Below are 26,066 nucleotides of genomic sequence, written 5' to 3' on the forward strand. Positions count from 1 at the left end.
CTGTCCATCAGAAACAGAGTCACGTTACTGATGAAAATTCCATCCCTTCCTGCCATCCTGCGTTGAACATGTTCAAAATCGCGAAACGGCACTAAAAAAGCATCGTATGTATTCCCTGTACTTGCCTAGGCCACAAAGCGGACATCTCGCGGATCGTGGGAAGTTCATGCAGTGCTCTCCATAGGCACCGAAGAAATGGTCCGTGCGAGGAATATCAAAGGAGAAGCAGAGCGCAGAGTTGCGCATGAGCGGGGAGCAGCAGTCCAGGACGTCGTTGGGATCTACGTGGGAAAAGAAATAGAATAAGCTCATATCATTCATGCAAATACCCTCTCTGCTTTCCAGTTGCGTATTTTTTTTTATTTTTTTTTTTGTTACATCACTCCAGAGCAGGTCTGACAGTATTTATTTTTGTACGATGTTGTTTAGCGGGCAAAACATATGAACGTAAAAATAAAATAATCGAAACGTGCAAATTTGACGCTAACTTGCGTAGAACTATTGAAAAATAGTGCGTCTAGCTTGGTGCCGTTCCCGCTATGGTCCTGCTTGGTGTATGCAATGTGCACCTGTGCCACGTAATAGGCAACATGGTGCTTATCTCAACATGCTTGTCGTTTTCCAATTCCATTCCATTCCATTCCTAACTCGACAGACTGTGTCTGGCTTGTCTGCTCTGAAAACTGAAGGATACGCATTGACGTTCCTTTCAGTTACATAGCTATATCTCAAAAATATGTGCAAGCAAATGAAAGATTTTATCGGACAGTGGTTAAAACCACTATGTCTGTTAAATGATTCGATACAGGACATTGCATTCGCATTGGAAACCACAGTGACCTGGACGATAAGCATTTGGACATTCCACGGCATGCAATTGCACTAGCGCGCTAGCTCTGTGGAAGCTTCTGTCGTGCAGCGCTGAATTATTCCGTTCACAAAACAAATCCATAGCTTGAAGTGTAATGCAGTCCCGGATTCCGAAAAGCTGGTGCTTTTATATCAAACTTTACGTTTCCGTCGTACGAGAAGGCGAAACTCACTTCCGAGGTCAATGATTTCGCCAGGAATTGGTGAAATGGGTGACAGTGCAAAGTCGTGGTCCAAGAACTGCCCCCACTGCATCAGCATGTGCGAGGTCTCCCGTGAAGGTCTGTCGAAGTCGACGTGTACCGTTGTCGACACCTTTCGTGGGTTTGGAAGCTCTCCTCCCGTTTCGGAGATACGGGGCGCCGACACTCCTGAAAGATATTCACTGTTAGAACTAATTCACTCTACAGTCAAACTCCTTTATAGCGAACACCTTTTTAACGAAAATACCACTACAGCAAATTTTTTTGCGGTCCCGCTGGAGCCCTATAGGTCCAACAATGGACATCCTTTTTAACGAAAATACCTTTACTGCGATTTTTTTTTTTTTCTGTCCCCTGAGTTTCGTTGTAAAGTAGTTTGACTATATTAGTTAATTATCATTCACATGAGATGCATTTCTCGTCAGTGTATCCGACAGCCCTAGTGATAATACTCTAATGGCAGTAGTAGTACTGCAACGTGTCATGCCTGCTTACCTATAGTGTCAGTAATAGAATAGAATAGAATAGAATAGAAATAGAAAGAAAAAATGGGACCGTAGGCTAGACGTGTGAAAGCACTGGATGATTTAAAAGATTATTTCAGCACGTATGTCCTTGAGGTAGTTCGCCAGTGTACACAGGGCAGGTTGCTGGTGCTACCTTGGCCAGCTCTCCAGTATCGTCTCAACACTAAAAGGTCGGTAATGTTCCATTGTTAAATTCACTCCCAATGTAGTTGCATTGGTAAAAAGAAAATCTCACTGTGCCTACTGTTCCTTGTCGTGCCTAAACTTCGAAGAACCCTCAGGTGGGCAAAAGCAATCCACGGACCGACCGCTGTGGCGTCGCTCATGATCTCAGTTGTCTCGCGACGTAGACAACCAATTATTAAATTAAATTTCGAGCTCCTGAAAATTTGGGGGCATGATACGCTATGTCGTATCACAGCAAGTTGGAAAATCCTTCTGTCTTCCGGTATCCCATCCAAGTAATGAAAGTGACAAAAATTAATTGTTTTTACACAACGTGGCCCTGGCGCGAGGCAGTTGGTGCCCATAAATCTTGTCAGAAATTACATAACATAAGACGAGGACCACCGGCTAACTAAGTTGCAGCTGTCCTGCGTCTTTCACTGGTCCTTCTCTCTTCAGGTGCTATTTCTGTTAAACGGGTACACGAGACACAAGCTGAGTTTTTGCCGGTTTATGAATTGTCTTCGCCTCTTCTCGTGTCCTCATCAACTGTGCTTCAAGTCAATTAATGCGTCCAGTTACCGTCAGCGTATCTTGGAGGCAGCAGTCGCCTCATGCAGGAGAAGGCCATGCCCCAGTCGGGATTGTTGATGTTGTTACAGGAGCCGTCCATACTACGGAAGGAGCCGTAGTGGCAGATAGTGTTGCTTAGCCGGCGACACTGTTCTTGTACGGCGGCCAGCCGAGAGTCCCCTAGCTGTGTCCTTGCCAGACCATGAAACTCATCCTCCCAGAACATCTTCATTCTGCATTAAGAAGCAAAAATGGCAGTTCGCGAACTGATAAAACATGACTCAAAAGCTCAAACCAGGTTTTATATTTCTTGCTTTCCTTGTCCACTCGGTGCGGAATTGTGTTCCCTCATGGACGATCATCACCGGCCTCGGTGGCTCAGTCGGTAGCGTGTTCGCCTTCTGATCCCGAGATCGCGGGTTCGAACCCGGCCGAGGACGCCAACAACTTGGTGGCAGGGTACAAGTTGCTTAGACACGCCGTCTTCCGCGAGGGACGTTAAATACGGGGTGCCGTGTGATGAGCTTTCATCGCACGTTAAAGAACCCTCAGGTGGGCAAAAGCAATCCACAGACCGACCGCTGTGGCGTCGCTCATGATCTCAGTTGTCTCGCGACGTAAACACCCAATTATTATTATTAATCATGGACGATCATCAAACTGTGAACTAGGCCTTGCGCTTAGATGTTTTCCTCTGCTAACAAAGCTCTCCAGTATCAATCTACAATCAATCTTCGATCAATCAAAATCAATAGTAGCAATCTCGTTGTAGCATCGTTGTAGTTCGTCGACAGTATCGTATTATACGAATGGCTTGGATGAACATAACCCGATACAGCTATGAAAGCATATGTTTGACGTTAACGTAGACTTAGTTGTGTGCGGTTAAATTGGTAATTGGTTAATAACCGGAGAAGTTTTAAACCAAAGACGTGTATTTATAGTTAGCTCGAGTGTGCTTGGTGTTGGTTTCTTTGTCAAATGACGTGTTCGAGTCTATAAACGTGCAGAAGATTTCTTGTGGGTGCCTCAGCATGGATGTCTTCTGTTCACTTACGTGTAATTGGAAGTTATCGGTTGAAAGTATGGCTCTACGGCCGCTATTCCATCGTAAAGGATATTGTCATTACAGAATCCGTCGACTTACTTCCTGGAGAGAATCCTTGTTGTCTCTTCGAACAGGTGCGCCATCTCGTCCATGGCGACGGCTTTGTCACGTGCTACTCGACTTTTCATGTGACGTGCAGATGCGGGACACATTAGACCTGGCACACTTTTTAAACCTGGAAGTGGGTTTATTTACATTGAAATATCAACATAACTCTCACTTTCACGAATACACGCTGAAGAGCGTACACTCTAAAAAAAAGAGGAGTAATTTTAGCTATATTGAGGAGTAGACGCGTTGCCAGTGAGTGCCAGTGTGGAGACTCCATTTCACGGCTTCTCCTCACAGTCCTATGTGCTCAGGTGACCACATGGGATGTTTAGGGGCTATTTGCAGTGCTGGAGAGTAAATACCAGGGTCGAGCGGCTAAAATGGGGACTAGAAGACATAATTTGCTCTTTCTTTTCTTCTTGGAGTGCGCAGGAGGTGGCAAGACAGACTCCATTAATAGTTTTAGTCAGAACGCAGAGGGTTTCCTCGGTGTTTTTCCCACAGTTCAATGCCTCCATTGCTGTAGATCAATGTTTCTCAAACTGCGGGTCATGACCCCCAAATGAGTCATGAGCCACTTTCTGGGAGTCATGGAGGGTTCAAGCAGACATGCGATATGCCTTGAGCCACACAGACCAACGTATTGACAACAGACCATCCTTCTTATTAAAACACACGATTAAATCAATCCTTGTTAAAAACATTACTAAGCATTTTTAGGAGCTCTCACTGTGGTTAATGTCTTTTAAATACATTACAATGTAAATGTATTTACGTCATTGAAAAAAAAATTTCGGAAGGTTTATACAATTGGGGGGGACATGGTAGGGTTGGTGCTACTCAAAGGGGTCACGTACTGGAGAAGTTTCAGAAACACTGCTGTTGCTCAATGCATACCTTTGGCAGCGTTTTCTTTGTCTTGTAGTTTCTGTTTGAGGACCACCTGGTGGGCTTCTCGCGCAGCTTCGTCCACGAGGTCTGACGTCACCAGTGGCACGGTGGGTGACGTTGGGTCGGGAGGGAAAGAGATTCTCGGCCGCCATAGTTGCCTGAACGCTGAACCACGGGACGAGACTACTTGCTCTAAAGGAGGAGGAGGCTGCTGTGCGCGGCAGCACAGGGACAGGAACACAACTGTTGCCGCCCAACACGTCACACACCAGAGCCTGCGAGGAAATGGTACATGAATCATATGAATTGCTTCTCTTGTTGTCGTCAGCTGTACTAGAGGGTACGGTTATCCTGGCTTAAGTTCTTTGTCATGCCATGTCACGTCTACCAATAGACATCTCCCCGTTTGTAAACAAGTGACGTCATAGTGTTCTACAGCGCCACCACTTTGGTTGAGTTGAACTATACGCTTGAAGGTAGGGGGCGAACAAGGTCGCGCCCGAAAGCCACGGTCCTGACGGGATAACGACGGTCCCTGAAAGAGACGCTAACCTTCAACCCTACTTTTCTTCCAATAGGAGGCAGCGAACGAGTGCCCACTCGAGGAACCAAGCCCTCCCCTTCCGATTTGTTTCGGTTTCAGTCTGTCTACCAACGTCATGGTGACGTTTCTCGGGTATAGAGGTCTATTCCACGGGAGTTGATATTTTGGCTCCAGGTTCGAATCTCTCCTTTGTTTACTCTTCCACATGACTTCTTCTCCTGGATAACAAATTCGTAGGAGGACTGACCCTTCGACCGGGAACATTTCCCCCTCTGGGCCCTCCAGTATCTTATGTATTTTCTTTGCATGTGCGAAACGTATCCAATGCATACGTCGGCTGGGACACCCGTTCTTTGCTGCCCAACGAACCGAGGCTGCATGACTTGAAGAGGCACGCGGCAACGTTCTAAGCTCTTTGACCGAAAATAATAATAAAACAACAAACTATGCGGAAACGGGCGTCGCGCAACAACGCTAGTTACGTTGTATACTTACAAAATGAAAAATGGTAGCCACTTAACGACCAGAGACGGCGACATAAGCCGGTCTCATTTTTTTATTGACGTCTATATTTTTCTCTGTGCGTTTATCTTCAGGTAGTTTTCCTCGTAATATTTTTATGCCCTAAATTGTGCGTATGAATACCACGATAGTACAAGTACTTATCGCGTATTCTGGTCACGTACTTTTTCCGCCTCTCATCTCTATTTGCTTTTTGGTTGCTAACAGGATCCGAATTTACAGCTGCGAGGGTAGGATTAAGGCCGCAACTTGCATCACAAGAAGCGTTACAACACGGTGTAGCTGCTGAATCCTGTTCTTCGAGCCGTATTTTTAATCTTTCCAGTCTTTTATAATCCACACAACTTTCGCAATGAAACTCTTAAGGTTCTCGTCGTCGAAGTATATACTTTTATTCGTGCGATTAACTTCAAAATTTTAGTTATCTCGTGTCTTTATCTTCATGCTTCTCCAGTGCACTTCCAACACGAAAGCTGTTTTCGTGGTCCCAAAGAAAACGTTGCCAACTATATGCCTGGACTTGAATATGAGTTAAAAATAATACGGAGATTGTGGCTTCACAAGTGTAGAGCCACTGAAGGCTGGATAATAGCAAGGATCACCAGGGATTGGTGGGTTCAATGATGACGTGATGACAGCATAAAGAATGCACAACAGAACAATGATTACCAATGTATAGTCCATGGCGTGCAAGACTTCCGTGGCTCACAGCGACTGCACTGGGGGTGCCCGGGTGCCACTGCCCGAGTACTTTAACGGCTCTCCAGTGTTGTCGGCTGCGACCTCAAAAGCCGACGGGCTGCACTGCAGCGTTCTCATGACATTGTGATATGTTCCACATCTTCCACGACGCTACACGTAGAGCCGTTGGGGGAGGCTGCTTTCCCGATGTCGAGTGAGAAGCTTTCGCTGTTGGGAACCCTGAGCTATAATCGATGGAATGGTGTCTCTCCGGGCCGAGGAAGCGACGCAGGTACAACGTACGGCAGGTCCGAATCTGTCCTGCCCAGTGTCATTCCGCTAGTTTTGCAGGCATTGACACGTACGTTCAATATCTTGCCGTCTGTTATGCGGGACTTATTATAAGCATGTTCGCTGCTCTCAAACAAACTGATAATCAACTGTATACACACCACCTTCGACATCTATATCACAACAAGGGAAGGCTTCCGTTCACCTTATGCGAGCAACAAATCGGGATTGGTTGGAAGCGTCCTGTTCCTCCGTTTCAGGCTGCATGTACTGCTCACGTCAAAGTTAACTTGAACAGGGCTGCAGCCTGCGAGGCGGGAAGAGAGCCACGCTGGCAGACCCTAGCAGAGAACAACGCCTTCCTAACGAGGGTCACCCTTCTAACTGTAAATAGATCACCAAAACGCGGTCCGCCGTTATACTAAGCACCACCTACTAACTCCGATGCGAGCTGTGCTTACAGAGGATAACTTCGACAGACTGGAGGAAGCGGACGGAATTCACCCTAATGCAGAATATGCGAGTCTGCCGAGGATGCAGAACACATTTTGCTGTCCCGCGGACAATATCGTTGGCGCTGGCGCCAGCAGCGTTTGACCGTATTGGACAGTCGATCTTTCGGTGTGAAGGGTACTCAATAGTCTAGGCTTATATGACTGCGACCCAGTAGCACGAAGAAATGGGTAAATACAGTCGTCTGTGCAGGGAGACTTCGCAACGATCGAAAACAAAATGTGTTGCGCATCGTGCTTGGAGCGCAATGGTCATCGAATTCCCGCCATAAACTTGTAGACTATGTAAACATAAACATAAACTTATGTTCAAATATAGAATGATCGAAACCGCAACTGAACTCTAGAGAGCGGGACACTCTCGATTCCCTCTCCCAACGGCACTGGCAGCGGCGTGACATCCCACCGCATGCAGAAGGATACTGGCACATAGACACACAGACAGTGGTCGAGTGTGACATCTGTCTGACCTGACCGAGCGACGTAGTGGATGCAACAAAGCGTTTCATCTCCTTAAGGCGCATGGCGTCTCCGAACAACTTTATTCGGATGGTGACGGTTGGGGAGTTTCACTGCCAGGGGCAATACTCTACCATAGTTGCTTCCCAACCGGGGTTCTTAAAGTCTTGTCCTGAGGTTCCGCGAAGAAGATGCTGTTCAGCACCCGGTAGTGTAACTTGGCCGCCTAGCAAGGCTCCCTCTCGCACAAATATATCGAACATACAGATATATCGAACAGATCTCGGACAGATATATCGAACATTGTTCGACCTTTGACCGTTGGCATTGAAATTGGCATCGAGATCGCAGGACCAGGTGGCCGCAGCTGACGGTCATTGCAAACAGTATAGATCCAGCAGCTGTGGCCTTCGTGGGTTGGCTCATCCCGTAACTCAACCCGACAGTTTCTCCGCACCACGCTTTTCCTTTTCTGTTGTGTTTCAAAAGCATGACAAACACTTGGAAAATCGGAGCTACTCTCCTGGCTACGTGGATTTACAAGCACCAACCCACAACACGTTATCTGAGGGGAAGTATTCTGAAACAGTTGAATGAATCCAGGTAACCTCTAGCGACATCTTGCGACGAAACAATAAATAATTAAATAAATTATAATTAAGCGTTTAATAACCAGGCAGAATACAAGTTTCCTACTTGTTCGGCATCTAGTTCGCCTCACCCACTTCCATACACAGCTGCACCAGTGTAGTATGTTCCTTGAAGTCGTGCCTGCGCGATCAGGAGTTCCCTCGAATAGCATAAATTAAGAACCACTGCTCTACTGCTCACTGCTCACTGCTGCTCACTGCTCTACCCCCATTGCTGCCGGTCATGTGGTGAAATGGAATAATGACTCTCCTCTCAGTAAGGAACGAAGTCCTACGGATAACTTTTACGCTTCCATAATTTTAGAAATTAGTGCGATTAGGTAGCCGGATGTTTCCGCGATAGATATCTCTGTTCCATTTCCTTCTCAAAGGAACGACACGTTCGGATACTTCGACAGTTTCTCGGATCTCAAACGATTGTTATCTTCATCTCAATCTCACACGTTGTTACACCAGGGGTCATTCACGTAGGTTCACCTACAATACATTTCTCGCATATTATCCTACGCCGCTGCAACGTTCTCTTTGAAGTGAGGTAACGTGCATGAGGGAGAAAATTACGTGTTTCTCTCATTGCTTTGCTCTCCCATGCTTGCTTCTAAGTGCGCTTCTCTCATCATTGCTTCTCTCATGCTTTTGAAACACAAGAGAATTACGGACATCTTGGCTCCCAAGCCCACGGCTACTCCACAGCCGCTTAGAAGTAAGGATGAACGTGGCCATGTTAGTATATGCATCTTTGTGCGTGTGAATGAGGGAATGAAAGGAAAGCTGTCAATATGCGTAAAAGATCGCGATGTCCAGAAGACATTTCAGCAAGCCTCCGGTCTCTCGTCGCCTTAGTTCAGCCGGCCGCGTTCCTTACGGCATGCTCATGTCGGATTCCCTCTGCACCAGTCGTGGCGTGGAGGCTGATATCCCCCACTGCATCATACACTGCCGGCAACACCTTCTCCCCCATGACACCCTCCGTCGTCGTGTATACCAACTTGGCTACAGCGTTCTCTCATTTTCTACCCTACTGGGTCCCGTTCCTCGGCCTACCCAGTCCCTTAGTACAGTTCCCTTAGAAGTCTGCCCAGGACGCACATTCTCCCAGAGCGTCAGTCGTAACGTTTGCCCACTTTTGTGAAGCCGACAACGGCGGGCTCATTCAGCACTATCACCACCACCACCATTACCACCGCCTACCCATTGAGCAGTCACCACTGTCCTCCTCCGCTTTCTGCAAACTACGGACCTTATCAACGCCCTGTGATAGTGTATATGATTTATCTTCCTTTTCCCTTTTTTCCTTTTTCTTATTTTCGTTTCTTTTTCTTTTTTTGGAATAGCAAGCCGACCTCTGTCTGGCTGACCTTTCCTTTTTCTTTAGCAGACCTTCATATCCCCCTTTCCCCATTCCCTTCTCTTCATTCGTTTTTTGTCCACGTCCACGCATAGTTATTCTAATGTAAAGCAAGTAATGCGTTGCCTCTGAGAAAGAGCACTGCGCTCCACATGACTGCACCCCAATGTACTCGGGACTTGCTCAGCATTACCGGTTAATGTAGTCGACAAAGCACTGCATCTGTTGCTCTGTCTCATGTAAGTGTTATGGGCTTAATTGTTGCAGGCCTTGTTAGCCAGGGAAAGAGCTTATGCGGAACAGTCTATCGGGGAGATTCAATTGGCTGGCTTAATTTGGTTGGGCAACGTTTTAATTTGCAAAGCTGAAGCAACAGTCGGGAGGACAAAGGAACACCGGCAGGAGTTGCACTGGGATGACGTTACGCCCTATACGGTCATGCTGGGAAATTAGCGTCCGTTGCGTGGTGGCGTCAGAACCGGTACGCTGTTAATTTGTATCCAGCGACAGAGGAATACGAAAGCAGTGTCTCGGTTCTGTACAGGAGGGTTAGGGGAATAAGGCCAGAAAACGGTTGTTTCCTGAAATGTGTGACGTTCCTTTCCTCCTAGAATCTAATCTAATCTAACGTATAATTACAGCTCTGTTTGGATACGCGCACATAGAACACGGGCATTACAGATCGAAATATAGCCAAAGCGTCGTTTCATTATCGCTGCATATTTGGCCTTTGAGCCCTATAGGCCTATTGACCACTGTTGCGATACGTTCCGAAACTAAGAAGAATGTATGAGAAAAGTAGTTTGCTCCGCTAATGCAGGTACATACGCATACAATCTCAATAACCAGGAGTTACAGAAAAGTAACCCAATCCGTCTTTCTTTTTTCCTCAAAAAAATAAAATACATAAGCAAATAACATATAGCGACGGTCAGCGATGAAATTACCTCAAGCGTACACGGGAGATCCCCGGAAATAGGCCCGCAGAACGTCCTTAATTAACGCAAGAACGACGACGCAGACAACAGGACATTTGAACGTTAGAAGCGCATACGAAGAAGACCTCCACGGTGCGATTTCCTAAGCTTACAGCGGGATGAGGAAGAAAACATCTCTATGTCAGGTGTGCCCTCCTCATCACCACATTGGTGTCAATGTTTCATCACGCTGAATGCGTTTCATTCGGAGGTAGCCACGGCTTTTTTTTTTTTGGCGCGCTAGGCATGGAAAAAGCTGATGCATAATGTAAAACCTCGAGACTAGACGCTAGAGAACACGACAGGACAGACACAACACATCATCATCTTCTTCACCAGCTCGCTTGCTTCCTAGCCATTTTTTTCATGGGAAAAGCGCTAGCAAACAATTAACGAGAGAAAGAAGAAAATTACAACTTACCTCATGGCTCGGTCGAATCAGTAGAGATTCACCACACCAATCTTGTCCTGTGCGAAGAAAGAAGACAGATCCCGTCAGGACACACTGATATCTCTACGTGCACATCTGACTCACACGCCGCATGACATTTGCACTTCTACGGCAATCTTCACACATGAACGAAGCCAACGGTACAATCGTCATCGTTGGCGCGTGTGGACGTATTCTGCGACAGCTCCGGTGTTAGGCTTAAAATCATTCTCAAGAGATTGCTTGTTTTGTATCCTTTTGTTAGTTGTGTGAGTGTGGTTTTCAAGTGTGTGTTTCTAGCGCTGAACGGCTTACAGAGTGTAGCCGGGTCTCGTAGGCTGAGACGCCGGCAGAGCAATGGATGAGGGCCAGGATGACCGCATCCTGGTTTTTAAGGTAAGAGCCCCTCAGGGGTACTTTGGGAAGGATGTTTTGGATGCGTGTAAGAAGGTAGCCCCCGGCAGGGTCCGCGGTGCACAGAATCAGGGTTATGGCTTCTATGAGGTAGTTATGAACGATATGGAGGGTGTCAGGTTACTGAAGGAAGAGGGAGGTGTAGTGATTGGTGGAAAAAGGGTAGAGGCATATTATTTGGGAGCGAAAATGCGAAGGATAACTGTATTTCGATACCCCATTGATTATCCTGATACCGACTTGGAAAAAGAGTTAGGACAGTATGGATTGGTGATCAAGACTCAAAGGGAAAAATATGGTGGAGAGCATGAAGACTGCGAAACTGGAACAAGATTGGTTATCATGGAGCTTAATGGGGACCTGCCAAATTTTTTGACGGTGAGGGGTGTCAGAATTGAGTGCCTATATCATGGGGTCACACGGAGATGTGCGAAGTGTGACGCAACTGATCACCTTGCTCGTGATTGTAAGGCTCATAGATGCCGCTGGTGTGGGTCTTATTACGAGGTAGAGTGCGGGAAATGTAAAAGAGACTTGGCAAGAAAAAGGAACGTCCCGGCGGACATAAGGCCATCGGCTTGGGGAGGTGTGGTTGAGCCAAAGAGTACGCCATGGGTGTCAGAGGAGAACTTTCCAAGTTTGGGAAGTACAGAAAAGCAGGAAGTGCAGCAGGAGGTTGTGGTGGATGTAGTGGGGGGTGGAGGTGTAGATGTAGTGGATGATATCAAGTTGGACACCACAGTCGTAGAGAAGGATGGGGAAGTTAAAATTAAAGAGGTTGTCAGTGGGAAGGAACAGAGAGAAATGGGGGCTTGTGATAAGCAGCAAGAGGTAGGAGAAAAAGGTTTAGGGGAAGAAACGAAGGTCAGCAAGGAGGTGGAGGGAAGCATAAATGATGAAAGTAAGGGTGAAGGAACGGAAGAAAAGCGAGGGTCAGAGGTTCGCATTGGCAATGCTGAAGAGGAAGCAAGCCAGGACGATGCTTCCTCAGTAACAAGCACAACCTTAAGTGTGTCTTCAGTGTCACAAATTACATATTCTGACAGTGGAGAAAGCTTCCACACGATGGTATCAGAGGAAAGTGAAGGGCAAGAAAGCGAGGAAGTTGACAAGAAGGGCCGTGGTATGGCTTTAAAAAGGAGAAGGGTATCTAGGAAGGCAAAAAAAGGTGGTAGAAAGGCGAAGGATGATATTTAATACAAAGTTGTTAAGTTATTACTGGGTCAGGCAGTTCAGTTTCCTCCACTTCACTCCAGTCCATTATGACGTTCAAATTCCTAACATTTAATGCAAGAGGATTTAGAAGTAAACCGAAACAAAATGAAGTAATCCAATTATCGAAATTTTTGGGAGTTAACTGTATCCTAATTCAAGAGACGCATTGGCACAAACAACAAGAAGCAATGGAATTCGATAAAATATTTAACACAAAGTCGTACTGGAGTTATGGAACGCATAACTCAAAAGGGGTTGGCATCATTTTCCTACAACCAAGGAGCATAAGAGTACTTAAATTCGAAAAGGACATCGGTGGGAGAGTAATTACAGTGGATATAGCCCACGGAGGAGGAGTACTTAGAATAATTAACGTGTATGGGCCAAACAGAGCAAAAGAATCGGAGGAGTTCTATAAAGATGAACTTCCGTATTATTTTATTGGGGCTCACAATTTTATACTTGGTGGAGACTTTAACTGCGTAACTGATACTATAGATACATCATCAGGAAAACATTCCAACAGTAGTGGTGCTAGACACTTGGAGTGGGCAATACAAAAATTCCAGCTACAAGATTCGTGGCCAATAGCAGGTGGGGGAGGAACGGGCTTTACCCGCCTCAATAAAAAAGGGGGAAGTAGAATCGACAGAATATATATATCAAGTCGAATGGCACAGAAAGTAAAAGACGTTAAAACTATCGAAACAATTGACATTTCCGATCACAGGGGTGTCTTGCTGGAAGTGACAGAAATGGGGTTTCCGGGTTCCCAACGTCCATGGAGAATGAATATAAAGTTGCTCGACCTCCCAGAAGTTGACCAAGAAGTCAAACACATAATCCAGAGAGGGGTCAAGGATAGTGACCATACTTTTATTTGGTGGGATAAGCTGAAAAATACTGTAAAAAAGTGCCTTAAGGCCTGGGGGAAGAAAAAAGCGCATGAGAAGCGTGCAATGACGCACAAGCTCCAGGAACACTTGCGGCGGTTGCAACAGTTCGGCGTGGGAGTACTCTCCGGTGTGAGCTACACCTCCGCCAAAGATCACCTCGCACTCCTGAGGGAGGAAAGGTGGGAGGCGTTGAGGTATATGGCGGCGAGGGACAGTCTAGAGAAGGAAGCCTGGTGCTCCCGGAGGCTCCTCTCTAAACATCTGGCTTTAGCGCAACCGCCCATGGAGGCCCTCATGACCAAGAGCGGACGAGTCACCAAGCAAAGTGAAATAGCCATTGTGGCAAGAGAGTTCTACGCTAACATGTTTGAGAATGGACTCACGGCAGGTGATTCCTTCTGCGGGGGAAAGGCTGGAAAAGGCATAGAACTTAGCTGCAAGGAGGTGCAGCAGGCTGTTAGAAGCCTGAAGAATGGGAAGTCGCCGGGACCCGACGGGTTCCCGGCGGAGTTCTACAAACGGTATTGGGACATCCTGGGCCCCTCTTTGGTGAAGGTGCTTAATGGTGCACTCCAGAAAGGTACACTTCCAGAAACCTTCCGGGAAGGAACGGTCACTCTGTTGTGCAAGGACCAGCAGCGTAAGGAGGAGTTGGGCGCCTGGAGACCCATAACGTTATTAAATTTAGATTATAAAATATTAGCAAGGGCAGTCGTGGGCCGAATACAAGGAAATATGGAAGAATGGGTGTCACTAGCACAGGGTGCTGCAGTTAAAGGTCGAAGAATTCAAAGGAAAATATGGGAGCTAAGAGATGTTATAGAATGGACAAGCAGAAGGAGAATAAAGAGTGTTCTCATGACCTTAGACCAAGAAAAGGCATTTGACCGGCTTAAACACGCGTATTTAAGAGATACATTAGAAGGAATTGGGACGGAAAATCCAATAATAAACACAATAGGAGCCATGTATGAAAACGCCAGGAGTAGGTTACTTATCAATGGGCAATTGGGAAAGAGCTTTCAGGTCAAAAGGGGAGTAAGGCAAGGTTGCCCCCTTTCTCCCCTGCTGTATGTGTTAGCCTTTGATAGGTTATTACGAGGGCTGAACAAGTCTGAGGCAGTGAAAGGGGTTGGATTACCTGGGGCAGTACAGTGTAAAACCATTGTGGCCTACGCAGATGATCTCACTATGGTAGTTCAAGGCGAAAAGGAAGTTGAGAAAGCTCTAGAAGTAATGGAAGAATATGGGACAATGAGCGGGGCGAAAATAAATAGAGACAAATCAAAATTGATATATTTAGGTGGGGAGAAGCCGAGGAAAGATCTGGGCTTGAGTATTGTGGAGGAGACCAAAATCCTCGGAGTCAGGTTTAATAAGGACGGGGTTTCACACAACAATTGGATGCAGTTGGAAAAATACGTGGAAAAATTCAAGGAAGAGTATGTTGAACCGGGAACGCCACTTACAGCTCGAGCGCAGATTGTCAAAAGAATTATGATACCGAGATGTGCGTACCTGTTTTCTGTCGCTTACCCTTCTCCTGAAATATGCCGTAGAATTGAGAAACTCTGCTTTCAGTTTATATGGGATGGGAAAACGCAATGGGTAGCGCAAGAGAAAATGAAACTGCCTATTGATGTTGGGGGCCTACAGATTGCTGATCTGAAACAACTGTCAGAAGCACATGCTTTATATGGAATATATAGGATGTTGGATGGCAAGGACATCGCACAGCAGGTGACAAAATTTTGGCTGGGAATAAACATAAGACATTTTCGCCAACACGGGATAGATCATAGGAGTCCAATGTCGGAATGGCAGCCAGCAATTTATGAAGCAGGGAAGCACACTTTGCTGCAATTGAAAAGATCAGACAAGAGCAAAGACTACAGCGGAAGCTCAGTCGCTGAATTATACAGAGATCTGAGGGGGAAAGAAATAGAGAAATATCCATCTACAATAACAGCGGAAGCTTGGAAAAGAATTCTTAGTTACTGGTTAGAAGGCAAAAGAAAATCATTCCTGTGGAAAATTGCGCATGAGGTCATACCAGTGAGGGACAAGTTTTATCTGTGGGGTAAAAGCCGCAGAAGAGACTGCGAGCTTTGCGGTCAAATAGAAACGGTGAGGCACGCCGTCTTCGAGTGCAAGGTACCGATGTACCTGTGGTCCTGTTTTAAGAAATATTTTGGATTAAGTAACTTGACATTTGAAGAAGCTATGGGAATACATGTTGGGAAAGTAACCAAAAGACAACAGAAGTTTTACATGTTAGTAGCAGTCGAAATCGCATATCAAGCTTGGGTAAACAGGTGTAGAGTGGTGCATGGTGGTGACTGCTGGGGTAAAGAACGAATGAGAAATATAATCAGCTATTACGTACGAACTTGGCTTGGGAGGGAGCGGTTAAGGTTAGGAGCAAAAAACTTCTCGAAACAGTGGCAGTGTAAAGGGTTCAGGGTAGTGGAGGGTATTATTAAATTTAAATTGGCAGATTAGTTAAATGAATTTAGAATATACTACCGCCGCAAGACAAGGAGGAGATCTATCGGAATTTTGGGGTGAGTTAACTGTAAAGCACAGGAGTGTTGACGCTCTTCTGAAGCACACGATACAGCGTTACACTCAAGTGCAAAAGCAATGGGGCAGAGTTTTAGAACTGGCCTCAGTTGTTGACTTGGTTGGGGAAAAAAAGCAAATCAGTAAATTAAGGATATAGGGAGTGGTAGGCTAAAAGATAAGGAAGATGGGCTCACTAATTTTGTGACTCATCTAATCAGTCAACAATACAACGAAGCCAACGGGTTTCTCGCCAGAAAGCGAGGCGTCAACGTGTTTTTGTTTGTGCGTTTATCGCGGCGAGAGCGGGTGCTGCTCGTGGACGGCGCCAATCAGTGTTTGCACCCCCGAAGTCAAGGGCTGGACGATGGTCAAGGTCTCTGTGCTGGACCTTGGAACCGCAACTTCCAAGACGGGCGACCGCTCATATCCGATGGCTTCGTTCATTAGAACCCACGTGGTGTGTATAACGGCATGCTTCTTTAATGAATGGGAGAGATGATATGTACGTGTGTGTGAGTATATCTTTTTCTGTCGAAGTGGTTTGACGGTGCTCCTGCCAGCAAAATCTAGCGGCGGGCGTCCATGCGAGCTTCCGTTGCGTAAGTTGCGGTAGTGCGACACATCCGCGGGCGACGCCAATAATTAATATTTCATGCGGTATAGCTTACGCTCCGCGTCCCTTGGAAGCGAGTGATGCGAGTTGCGGTGATAAAAAAAATGGCTGCGTATCTGGCCATTGTGTCAAAGGTACCGGCCTCGGTGGCTCAGTCGATAGCACGTTCGCATACTGATCGCGAGATCGCGGGTTCGAACCCGGTCGAGGACGCCAGCAACTTGGTGGTAGGGTACAAGTTGCTTAGACACGCCGCCTTCCGCGAGGGATGTTAAATAGACCCCCGACGTAGACCCCCAATTATTTAAAAAAACAAATGTGCCAAATGTGTTTAGATGCGATAGCTTCAGAGGGCCTACACTGACACGTGATCGCTATAGAGCCACGGACGGACCTACACCGTGGACCTACACTTGCCCACATCTCGCTTCAAAAATAAAGCGCCACCTGTAGCGCGCAAGGGCTCATGGGAACTTCGAGCGCCTTAAAGCATTACGAGACGGCCAGAGGCGGAGGTAGAAGAAGAACAACAACATTCTCGGTGTGCATAGCAGCAGCGTCCGCCGGGATAAATCACAACAAGAAGCAGACAACGGAGCAGTGTCACTCAAGGTTCCCATGCTGCTTTGCGCCGCGCGCTTGGTGGCGCGCGCATCTTTGTAAAATCGTCTATTGAAACGAAAAACTGAGTTGACCTCTGAAACCTGCGGAATTGAGTCGTCTACCTGACAATCTCATTTAATATTTCAGCTATAATGGGGACTTGTGTCCACAATTGCGCTGCTAGTGACACCAAGCTGTCCACATCACCGTCTGACAGTTGAAAGCATCATCACGTTCTGTGCTGATAAACTGAACGCTTCCCTCGTAAGCTTCCAATGCTGCAGACGCACTTCGAACCTTCCGGTCCCTTCTTTCCGGTTCACCAATGAGAGCCCTCATAAACATCTTCAGCTAAGCATGGCCTGCCATGTGTCAGAACTGAAAGCTATATATAAACCTCTATCACAGTGCAGTTATTAAAACGGAACTTCACCACGTAACGCGTTGAAGGCGAACCATTACATAAAAAGATATCGCAAACAAGTCGAAGACGCAAGCAACCGGACCGAAGCACGTGGAACGGAAGCCGCTAGTGGCATTGACACCTCACGCAGAGCGCGTGCGTCAGACGTTCCTGGACAGTGTTCCAAGAGAATGCAGTGCAGATATCCGCCGGTTCTCCTCGAACCTGTTACTGTCGATTAACCTGCTCCTACCAACTGTATACCCTGCCGTTCTATCGCCCGCTGCCCATAATGAATGGAACGAAATATAGCGGGGATGCCTGATAGCCGCAAGGACGGCTTGACGGCCTTGGCTCCCCGGGTTGTACGAGTCGGTACGACTTGGCCGTGATCTTCGGTGCTCTTCTGGAATACCTGGCGCTACGTCTTCGATATTACGTCAGAGGTTCTTAGATGTCGCTAATTTGGACGCCCCTCGGCCCCTTGGCAAGCCATAGCTATGATGTTCGAGATTGGCAAGTCCGTTGTGCAGATGCTGACGTGGTTGGTCAGTTTCGTCTGGCGTCACCTTCGATTTTCACAACCGCCACGTAATCACTTTTAATACTGGGGTGTGAGTTCCGGTGTTTCGTAGCAACGTCACGAAACTGGACACGCTGCGTGGAGGGCGTATAGGAAAAGGTAGGAAGAGGTCATGAGAGGTTCGGGAGCGGCAAGGATGTTGAGCCAAAGGGGTGAAGTTATTAGAGTTTCAATTAGTTGTGAAATAGGTGAGCAATATGGGTTCTGAGAAAAGCGGAAGTGTTTTGTTTTTTAGTAAGGTGTTGCAGGATGCTGTAAGTGATATCATCACTGTACATCGCAAGACTCAAGACGTGAAAGGATGATGGTTATTGAGGAGTTGTGATAGCCATGTTGTTTGACAGGTTCCATTTCGTCTGAATCCGGTGCTGTGTCGTATCTTGTAAATGATATGAGGAAAGAGGCATAGGCAATTTATTGAGTGGTGACGCCTGGTCTGGACACACAAAGCGGATACGCACTAAAGCTTCAACCATCCCGATTTGTCTCCTGAGGTCATGCTCGAAGACACGGTGGGAGACGATTATAGTGACCAGTGTAAGTTACCACGATAGGTCGTGAATCTACCTCAAGATTCCGTTCTATACCACGATCGCGTATTTTAACCATTAACTCCACAGGCCAAGTTAACTCCTACAGGCCAACTCCGCCCACAAATGTGAAGTCTTCCTCGATTGGTTTAGGCGAGCGCGTGACGCCTCCGAGCCACAATGCTGTTTCCCATTCCGAGTTCCATATTGGCTGTAGGATATCCTCGAGCCACTACATTGCACTACATTGCAATGTAGTGCGCCCGCATGCTTCAAAACTGTTGGCTGTACACTCATCATGTTGCGAAAACACTCGTCGGAAACGAAGTAACTTCGAGAAAAGTTGTATGCTTTTCAAGCAAGCACGTTCACCTTAACAAAGCAGGTGGATCGGCTTCCTTGTTTGCCTGGCGTTCGCCATCCTTTCGTACGTCCCACGACGGACCCCACGGACTACATTCTCGGCTGGCTGAGATATACATCTGTGAGAATAGCTTTTGCGTTCTCTCGGAATAGAGAACACTTCTGCCATTTCAATAGTTCATTTGTGTCTGTTGTTCTAAAAGTTAGTCGATGTCTGTCCGTTCTGTTGTGCCTTGATCTCTATGCAATCATGACCCTTACCGTGTATCCACACGAGCGATATTCCCGCAGAAGCGGAAGATGCGAAAAGCGTTATAGCTTTCTGCTATCACGTGAGCGCGAGCGCTCAACGTCGTGTCTTCACGTATACACTGCTAACCGTGGGAAATATCCTGCTACACAGCCACAAGATATTCCGTAGCAGACGACAGGAAAACACGCTGACGGTGACGTCTGCTAAGTGTCGTCTGCTAAATACGCAGTTCGTTACACCCGCTATTCCGCACCGTTTGAATGCTCAACATAACACAGGTCGGAACTTCGGCTCTGTGAGCAGTGTTTTCGCTTTTTCTTCTGCTAGAATATTCCGTGAGGATGTCGCTCGTGTGAATACACGGTTATTTGTGGTTCAGTCCCGCTAGTTAATTTCTCCCAGTCACTACTTCGTACTTGTTGACGTTAATATACGCTTCAAATGTCTTAAAGCTTGTAACATTACCACCGTAGCGTCACCTGTGCCGGCCCCAACTCATCATATCCCTTTACCATATTGCATCACCGCGTGATGGTGCTGGCAGTCACCGGCATTGTACCATGTGTGCTGTCTCCGAGTGACCTTAGCATAGAGGACACACGGGATAAAGAAGATCGAGCTGACCCAGATAGAGGGCCATTCATTGTTTGAGCCCAACGTCTAATAAGGCGTCCGAGCGGAGACAATACCTCACTGACGGCAATTACCACACCTGTGTCAATCGCCTTTGGATGGCGGCCTTCATGTTTGATACGAGAAGCGATGGCGAACCGGAATTGGATCGGAGAAGTTATGCACGTACCGTATACACAAAAGGAGAGTGTACTCTTCGTATAATGTGTTGCTCGTGGCCGTTGACGACCTTGATTTTATGACTAGTTGAGCGTCATTCGTTGTTAAGTAATAAGAAACGAAATATTAGATTAGACTTAATTCACTATCTCGTCGAGTTGGTTACGGAGTCTTTAATCTAATCTTACTCTTCTGTCGAAGTCATTGTTATTTTCCGTGAAGACTAGAGCACAGTTTGCGCTGCGGCAGGTTAACCACTGCATTATAGTGTCTCGAGTCGTTCGTATTGCCCCCCCCCCCTTTGTATGTGTGTGTGTGTGTGTGTGCTCAGACTCAGACTCAGGTTTCCCTCTCAGCATCTAGTAGTGCACCTCCTCCTCACAACAAACCTGTGCTGTGGCGAAGCTTACTTTAATAGAGAACACTTCTACATGATGCTCCATAGCTGTGTTAAATCGGTCCCTGTCTTCAGCGGGACTTGTCATGAGATTTACGAACCCAAAGCGTTGGTAGACCACATGATACGAAACGTTACGTTAAGGCTCACATTAGGCAAATTACGTTGTGACTTTGAATAGAACGTGGATGAGAGAAAACATTCATGTGCGCTTTCTACCTGCTAGTCGTATGACAAAATACGTCAGAAAGAAGATTATGATCAGATAATCGATGATAAATGTGGCGGGTTATTCGAATGGTGCATGCGAGCTGGTGTCCACATAGCCATCGTTCCTCTTCGCTGCTACGAGCCGCATAGCTACGTAAACAAAAAAACAAAAAAACAAAGCTTCACCGAATATAAGCACTCTTTGCGCCAGCCACGGATGATAGACTGGTGATGGGAATTGATGTTCTGAGACTGGAACTGAGGCTAGGTAGACTGATCGTACGCCTTTTTGTGGCAATTAACGTGCATCCAAATTGCCACAAGACGGCGCACGCCTCATTTTCAACAAATCAGGAACGAAAGCAATATTGTTCTGAATAGCAACCTGACCCTCAATCAGGAGCGTATGCTAGAAACAGCGTCGTTTTTTGTGTTTATGACGTATGCGTGACATATAAAGGTCGCGTGCAGAACGGATTACTGAAACGAAATACGACCCATTAACCCTTGTACTTTGGAATCTCGATGATGGATACAAGCACGGTATCTCGATTACCTAAATCCATCACCCTACTTTCCCAACTTTCCCCAAGTTGTCAGTTCATTGCATTACAATTCAAATTGATTGTTGCAGAAAAAGCATGAGGGACACAATATACGAGTTGTATGATGCATAGTACTGGTCTTCGGAGCATTCCCTTCTTTTGCGTACGGAAAACTCAATCGTTCAAATGTTCGTGCATCGGTGCAGAAAAATAGAAGACAGTTTGTTCAGCCTTGAACCCAGTTTTGATGGAGCGTCGCGACATAAAATGAAACCTTCTCTGAAGAATCAGGGATACCTTCATTCGTGAGGTTTCCTGCTGTGGCTTGTGCGCATAGAAATGTTCTGCAGAACGCATTTTATAATTTCTTTTCTAATTGTTCTTTCTTCTTCTTCTTCTTTTTTTTTGGGGGGGAGGGGGGTGGCGTTTCGAGATGGTAGAACTGTTTGAATGGTTATGCCAAAAGAACCACAAGGAAGGTTTGTGTCTGTAACCTGGTAGGACTACTCACTGTGACTACTAAGGTCCCTACCAAGATTACTAACGCTAAGGACAATCCACTGGATGATACCGTCATGTAACACTCTGTCCTTATTAAAGTACAAATCGGACGCACAGGATCACTAGTCAGGAACTAATGATTGTGGCAGTGCGTCTAGTCATTAAAAGGAGTAAAATGTATCATTCTTCTTTTACTTTTTTTTTTTCTGAGAGTGTAGGGTGGTCGCGAAAAGCTACCTCGCTGTACCGTATAATATTATCTCTGTATAGTCCTTCACATTCCACATTTTCAAGCATAAGGGTTCATTCATCAGGATTCTCATAACGTAATCTCGCACCAACCGGTTGACATCGCAGCCATCATTTTATGTTTGTTTCTCCGCATTGTGAAGACTTGATAGGTCTCGCATAAATATTCGAATAACTGTGTCCGGTTTCACTAGTCGAGAACTTCAGTTTGAAAAGAACCATTCGACGTGTTGTCATGCAATGAGGTCACGTAAAAGAGGTGTGAAGAAGCCTATGAGAAACCACTGCTGCATTCACGTCCACGGTACACGTATTCCTGACGATATTCAAGGTTCCTGCCGCCACTACAAATGGGGTTTGATATGAATGGCGATACCAACGGTTAAGGTCAGACAGATGCCTCAGGATGTGCTTTACATAAGTGGTCATTTTGTATTCTGAGGGCCGGTTGAGTTTCGTGCAACATGTCTTTTTGTTTGATGGGAAAATACTAGTAAAGCGGTAGTTGTAGGAATTCCACGAGTCTCAATTTCTGCCATGTGGCGCTAGGAACCGCTTGCGTTAGGGAGTTTAAACGTCCGGAGGTGTATTCCTTAAGGATTATGGAACGACACATAAGGTGTTGTCACGTGAACGGGGCCGCTATGTCATCCCCGCTACACAACACGAAGCAGCCTATATGCGTTTGTCTTTGACTTAGTCTTTCTTTAGTTTTCCGTCGATGCTGCATATGGACGTCCAAACGGTTCCACCCACTAACGCTGTTGGTCACCCGAAAAGCAGCACCCCGTATTGTTGTTCTTAGGTTCTCTCTTCCCTAAGTGACTTTTCGTCAGCTTTCCGGCAGTCAATGTATCTGAACCACGTAGTGCATCTTTAACGCTTATTTCTCATTTGTTCTTTCATATTGTATATTCATTTCGTTGTCATGCAGCACTCAGGTATAAGTACCATGGATTAGCTGGCATACCACAGCTTTCATAAGCCATGGCGCGCCCGCGCAGACACGTCTGAACCTGTCGACCACCACAGCTGCACTGCCGGTTCCCGCGTCGCGCTCTCCACGCGCCCTTTCCTTTTCTCCTACCCTCTCCACACACAGCGCATGCGCGCCGCGCCGGGGCTACAGACAGACCACGCCGCGATTCTTGCGTACCGAGGACTCAGATACCCCTGTGGGCCCTGTAGGACTTGAACTCATGCCATGTATAGAACGGCTGGAAGGAAATCGCTTCACGCCTTCGGGGGTCACGTGGTAATGCGCCTCACGTTGATTGGCTAGAACACCACGAACTCCCCCAAGCTCTTGGTAGGCCACCGATTCGGAGCAACACGAGTTGGTCGCGGTTGGTGGTGTCGGCCGACTCGGACCAACTCCAAAGTTGGCCATAGTTGGTGGAAAACGTTGGCGCGTGTGAACGCAGCCTAAGGCGATGTATTCTTCCATTATAATGCAGAACTAAGTCTGGCAGTGAAAGTAAAGGAAGGATGGTCAGCTACGCACACTGGTGATCCTTTGGCGAGACGCCCTGGTATATACGCTTCCTCAAGGACATGCGAGCCTGCGGACACCTCCTGATATCATCTCAATACTGTACTTATTCTTCCTTTACTTTTTCTCTCTTTTACTCTGTCGCTCTCACTAGCTGTGTTCCTGTTGTGAAGAGTAGTCGCCAAGCGGTCTTCTAATGATTGGTTTTTGGCGTATTTTTGCAGCGTGATCTGCCTCTCGTAATAGGATGTAATGAATATGTCTCCAAAACAGGAAAACGAGAAAGCACGTCTTATTCTGTTCTGATTATTTATTCAGGAGGGATGTAGTTTGACGCACGAATTAATGCTCTGGGATTGCTGGATTGGATTGGATTGGAAAAAGAAAGAAAAATATGGAGATTGCTCTTCGATGGTATTGGATGGCTTTAGCCGCTTTCGGGATCAGCATGTCTCCACGCGGCCCGCCTCTTAAATCCGTACAGAGCTATCGAAAATGGCTTCGTAACAGAAATCAGACTTTTGGTCTACTGACCTAAGCTGAACCAAGCCTTTCGAAGCATATCTACATGCCGGATGCTGATCTCTCATGGCACAAACCATTCCGAGATTTAGCTTTGTCCTTGTCCCTTCCATAAAAACATTGGTGTATGTTTCACTTGCGGTAGTTAACTTCTTCATTACTTTCTCTAAAATGTTGTCCACGTGTAGGTGTTCTACTTGGTTGTGTTTTCCGTTAACCATACGACACAGCGCATTATGTAAGAAGTAAAGATTGAAATGACTGTGTGATGGTGAAGGTTGTTTTTCATTGCGTGGCGAAAACAACGAGAAAGATAAAACATAATTTCGTTTGTTTGTTTGTTTGCTTGTTTGTAAGAGAAAAAGAGAAGAGGAGATAAAACGCAAGTTCTTAAGGGGACACTCCACCGGTTCAATCAAAATGAAGCTCTCGCAGTTCTAAGGCTAAGAGAGCCGGTATTTAAACACCTACTCGGATGACAACTGCACCCCACAATATTCTGACTACCGTAATGACTGGACTGGTCCGACTCTGAGTTCGTAAGGAATCACATTTCTGCAAGCGACATCATGACAGGACATCACACATCATGACTCGGACCTCCCAATACGTTACAAATACCAGACCTATAGAGCATGCGCCCATTGTAAGGTACATAATCACATTGTACGATCATCGCAAACATAGAGTATCTCATCGCATTTATCAATTTAATCTCACCTGACCACGATTCATCCCTCTTCAGCACTCATCCATGTGCACGTCGCCTCCCCGCTCTCAGCGTCCACGGCCACACACCGACACACTGACTCGGAGAAATCGCTCGCTTGATCCACTCGTAGAGATTCACTCTCTCCCTCGATACTATCGCGTCGGATGATCCGAAACGTCTCGCGATACCCTCCGTCAGTGCGCGAACTGCGTTGAATACCAAAATGCTCGAACCGTTGACATTTCTTCCGAACCGGAATGAGAAGATGAGCGCTGCTGACCTAGGCCTAACATTCTTTCCATTGAAGTTCAAGGAAAAAACGGGGCTTCTGATTAACGTTCGATTGCACAGTGAAGCGCGGCTTGCGTGACGCATTGTTCCTGCTGTGAAGTTCGTCTGTCTGATCTGACGGGTGAGAAAAATAGCGGGGCGGATGTGTTTACCGTGTGTTCTCCGTGGAATGGAGTATGGGACGTCATTGTCGTCTGCTTCTCTTTTCTTGGTGTGCCCAATGCTTGCTAGGGAGCGTTGTCTGCGTTAATGTCCTCGGCCTTGACCAAAGTTTAAGGTGTCTTGAGAAGGATAACTCATCTCGAACCTTCAACTTTCACATAGCGATCGTTATCCTTACATTTAAAGTTCGCGCGCTTCAAAGCCGCTTTGGTAGGCTCGCGCGAGAGCTCGTGGCGAATCACGGGCCGAAGTGATGCAATTAACGCGCGTTGTGGGATAACGACAAGTTGAAGATTGGGGCCCTATTGATATTTTTACGGTGTATCCGACGCCTTTTCTATTCAGTTTTGCAGCCAGCGTGTCTTCAACGGCAGTTTCCCCGTTTCCACCAGTACAAACGCTGTATACGCCAAACGTTGGCACAGATCCCTGTGAAGTCGGCCCCTTGACGCAAAGGCATCCCTAAGCACCATTTAACCACATGTCGGATGATTCCAGTAGAATCGAGCACACACATTTGTGGAAGAAAATACACGTCATCGCATATACACACGTAAGAAGCACACGTATTATATACCCCATTGGCAGTGACGTATACACATATTTATGAGTGTATCTATAATCATCCATCGTATATAGCATGTTTAGTTGGGGCTAATCTAATGGCTACTCGGGTGATCGTCGGGTTACTTTAGTTGTGATCAAGCTTGTGAGTCCCTCACATCTCCCACGAACCCCATCACACAAGTTCTCCATAACAAATCATAACACCAGTTCCTGAAGTCCCTAAGTTGTTATAGCGTAGCGAAATATATTCACACTACGTTCGCTTTCTTACGTATCTGGCAATGAGGGTCTCATGTATAGCGTTCGGAATCCCGAGCCGTTTCTGCAATCCCGGGATTTCGAGATTTCTAAATGTGGATCTTTGACGGGATCGAGATTCTTTCGCA

The 26,066-nt window shown here is 46.6% G+C and overlaps 1 protein-coding gene across 5 annotated transcripts in view; it reads right to left on the reverse strand.

The window, feature by feature from the left end:
- The window catches only part of LOC135399002 (peroxidase-like), an 81,700-nt gene that overhangs the window by 5,492 nt on the left and 50,142 nt on the right, over positions 1-26,066 (reverse strand). For 3 of the 5 annotated variants that reach the window (XM_064630623.1, XM_064630624.1, XM_064630626.1), the window contains exons 2-7: positions 10,794-10,840; positions 4,395-4,663; positions 3,486-3,621; positions 2,348-2,571; positions 1,044-1,241; positions 126-281 (exon numbers count right to left, since the gene is read on the reverse strand). In XM_064630623.1, the coding sequence (XP_064486693.1) occupies positions 126-281; positions 1,044-1,241; positions 2,348-2,571; positions 3,486-3,621; positions 4,395-4,663; positions 10,794-10,798 (988 nt within the window). In that variant the 5' untranslated portion in view covers positions 10,799-10,840. Of the gene's footprint in view, positions 1-125; positions 282-1,043; positions 1,242-2,347; positions 2,572-3,485; positions 3,622-4,394; positions 4,664-10,793; positions 10,841-10,907; positions 10,928-24,668; positions 24,753-26,066 lie in introns of those variants that run through there. The other 2 variants (XM_064630622.1, XM_064630625.1) reach the window with 2 other exon arrangements.

This window comes from Ornithodoros turicata, chromosome 6 (assembly GCF_037126465.1).
Source record: "Ornithodoros turicata isolate Travis chromosome 6, ASM3712646v1, whole genome shotgun sequence".
NCBI lineage: Eukaryota > Metazoa > Arthropoda > Arachnida > Ixodida > Argasidae > Ornithodoros > Ornithodoros turicata.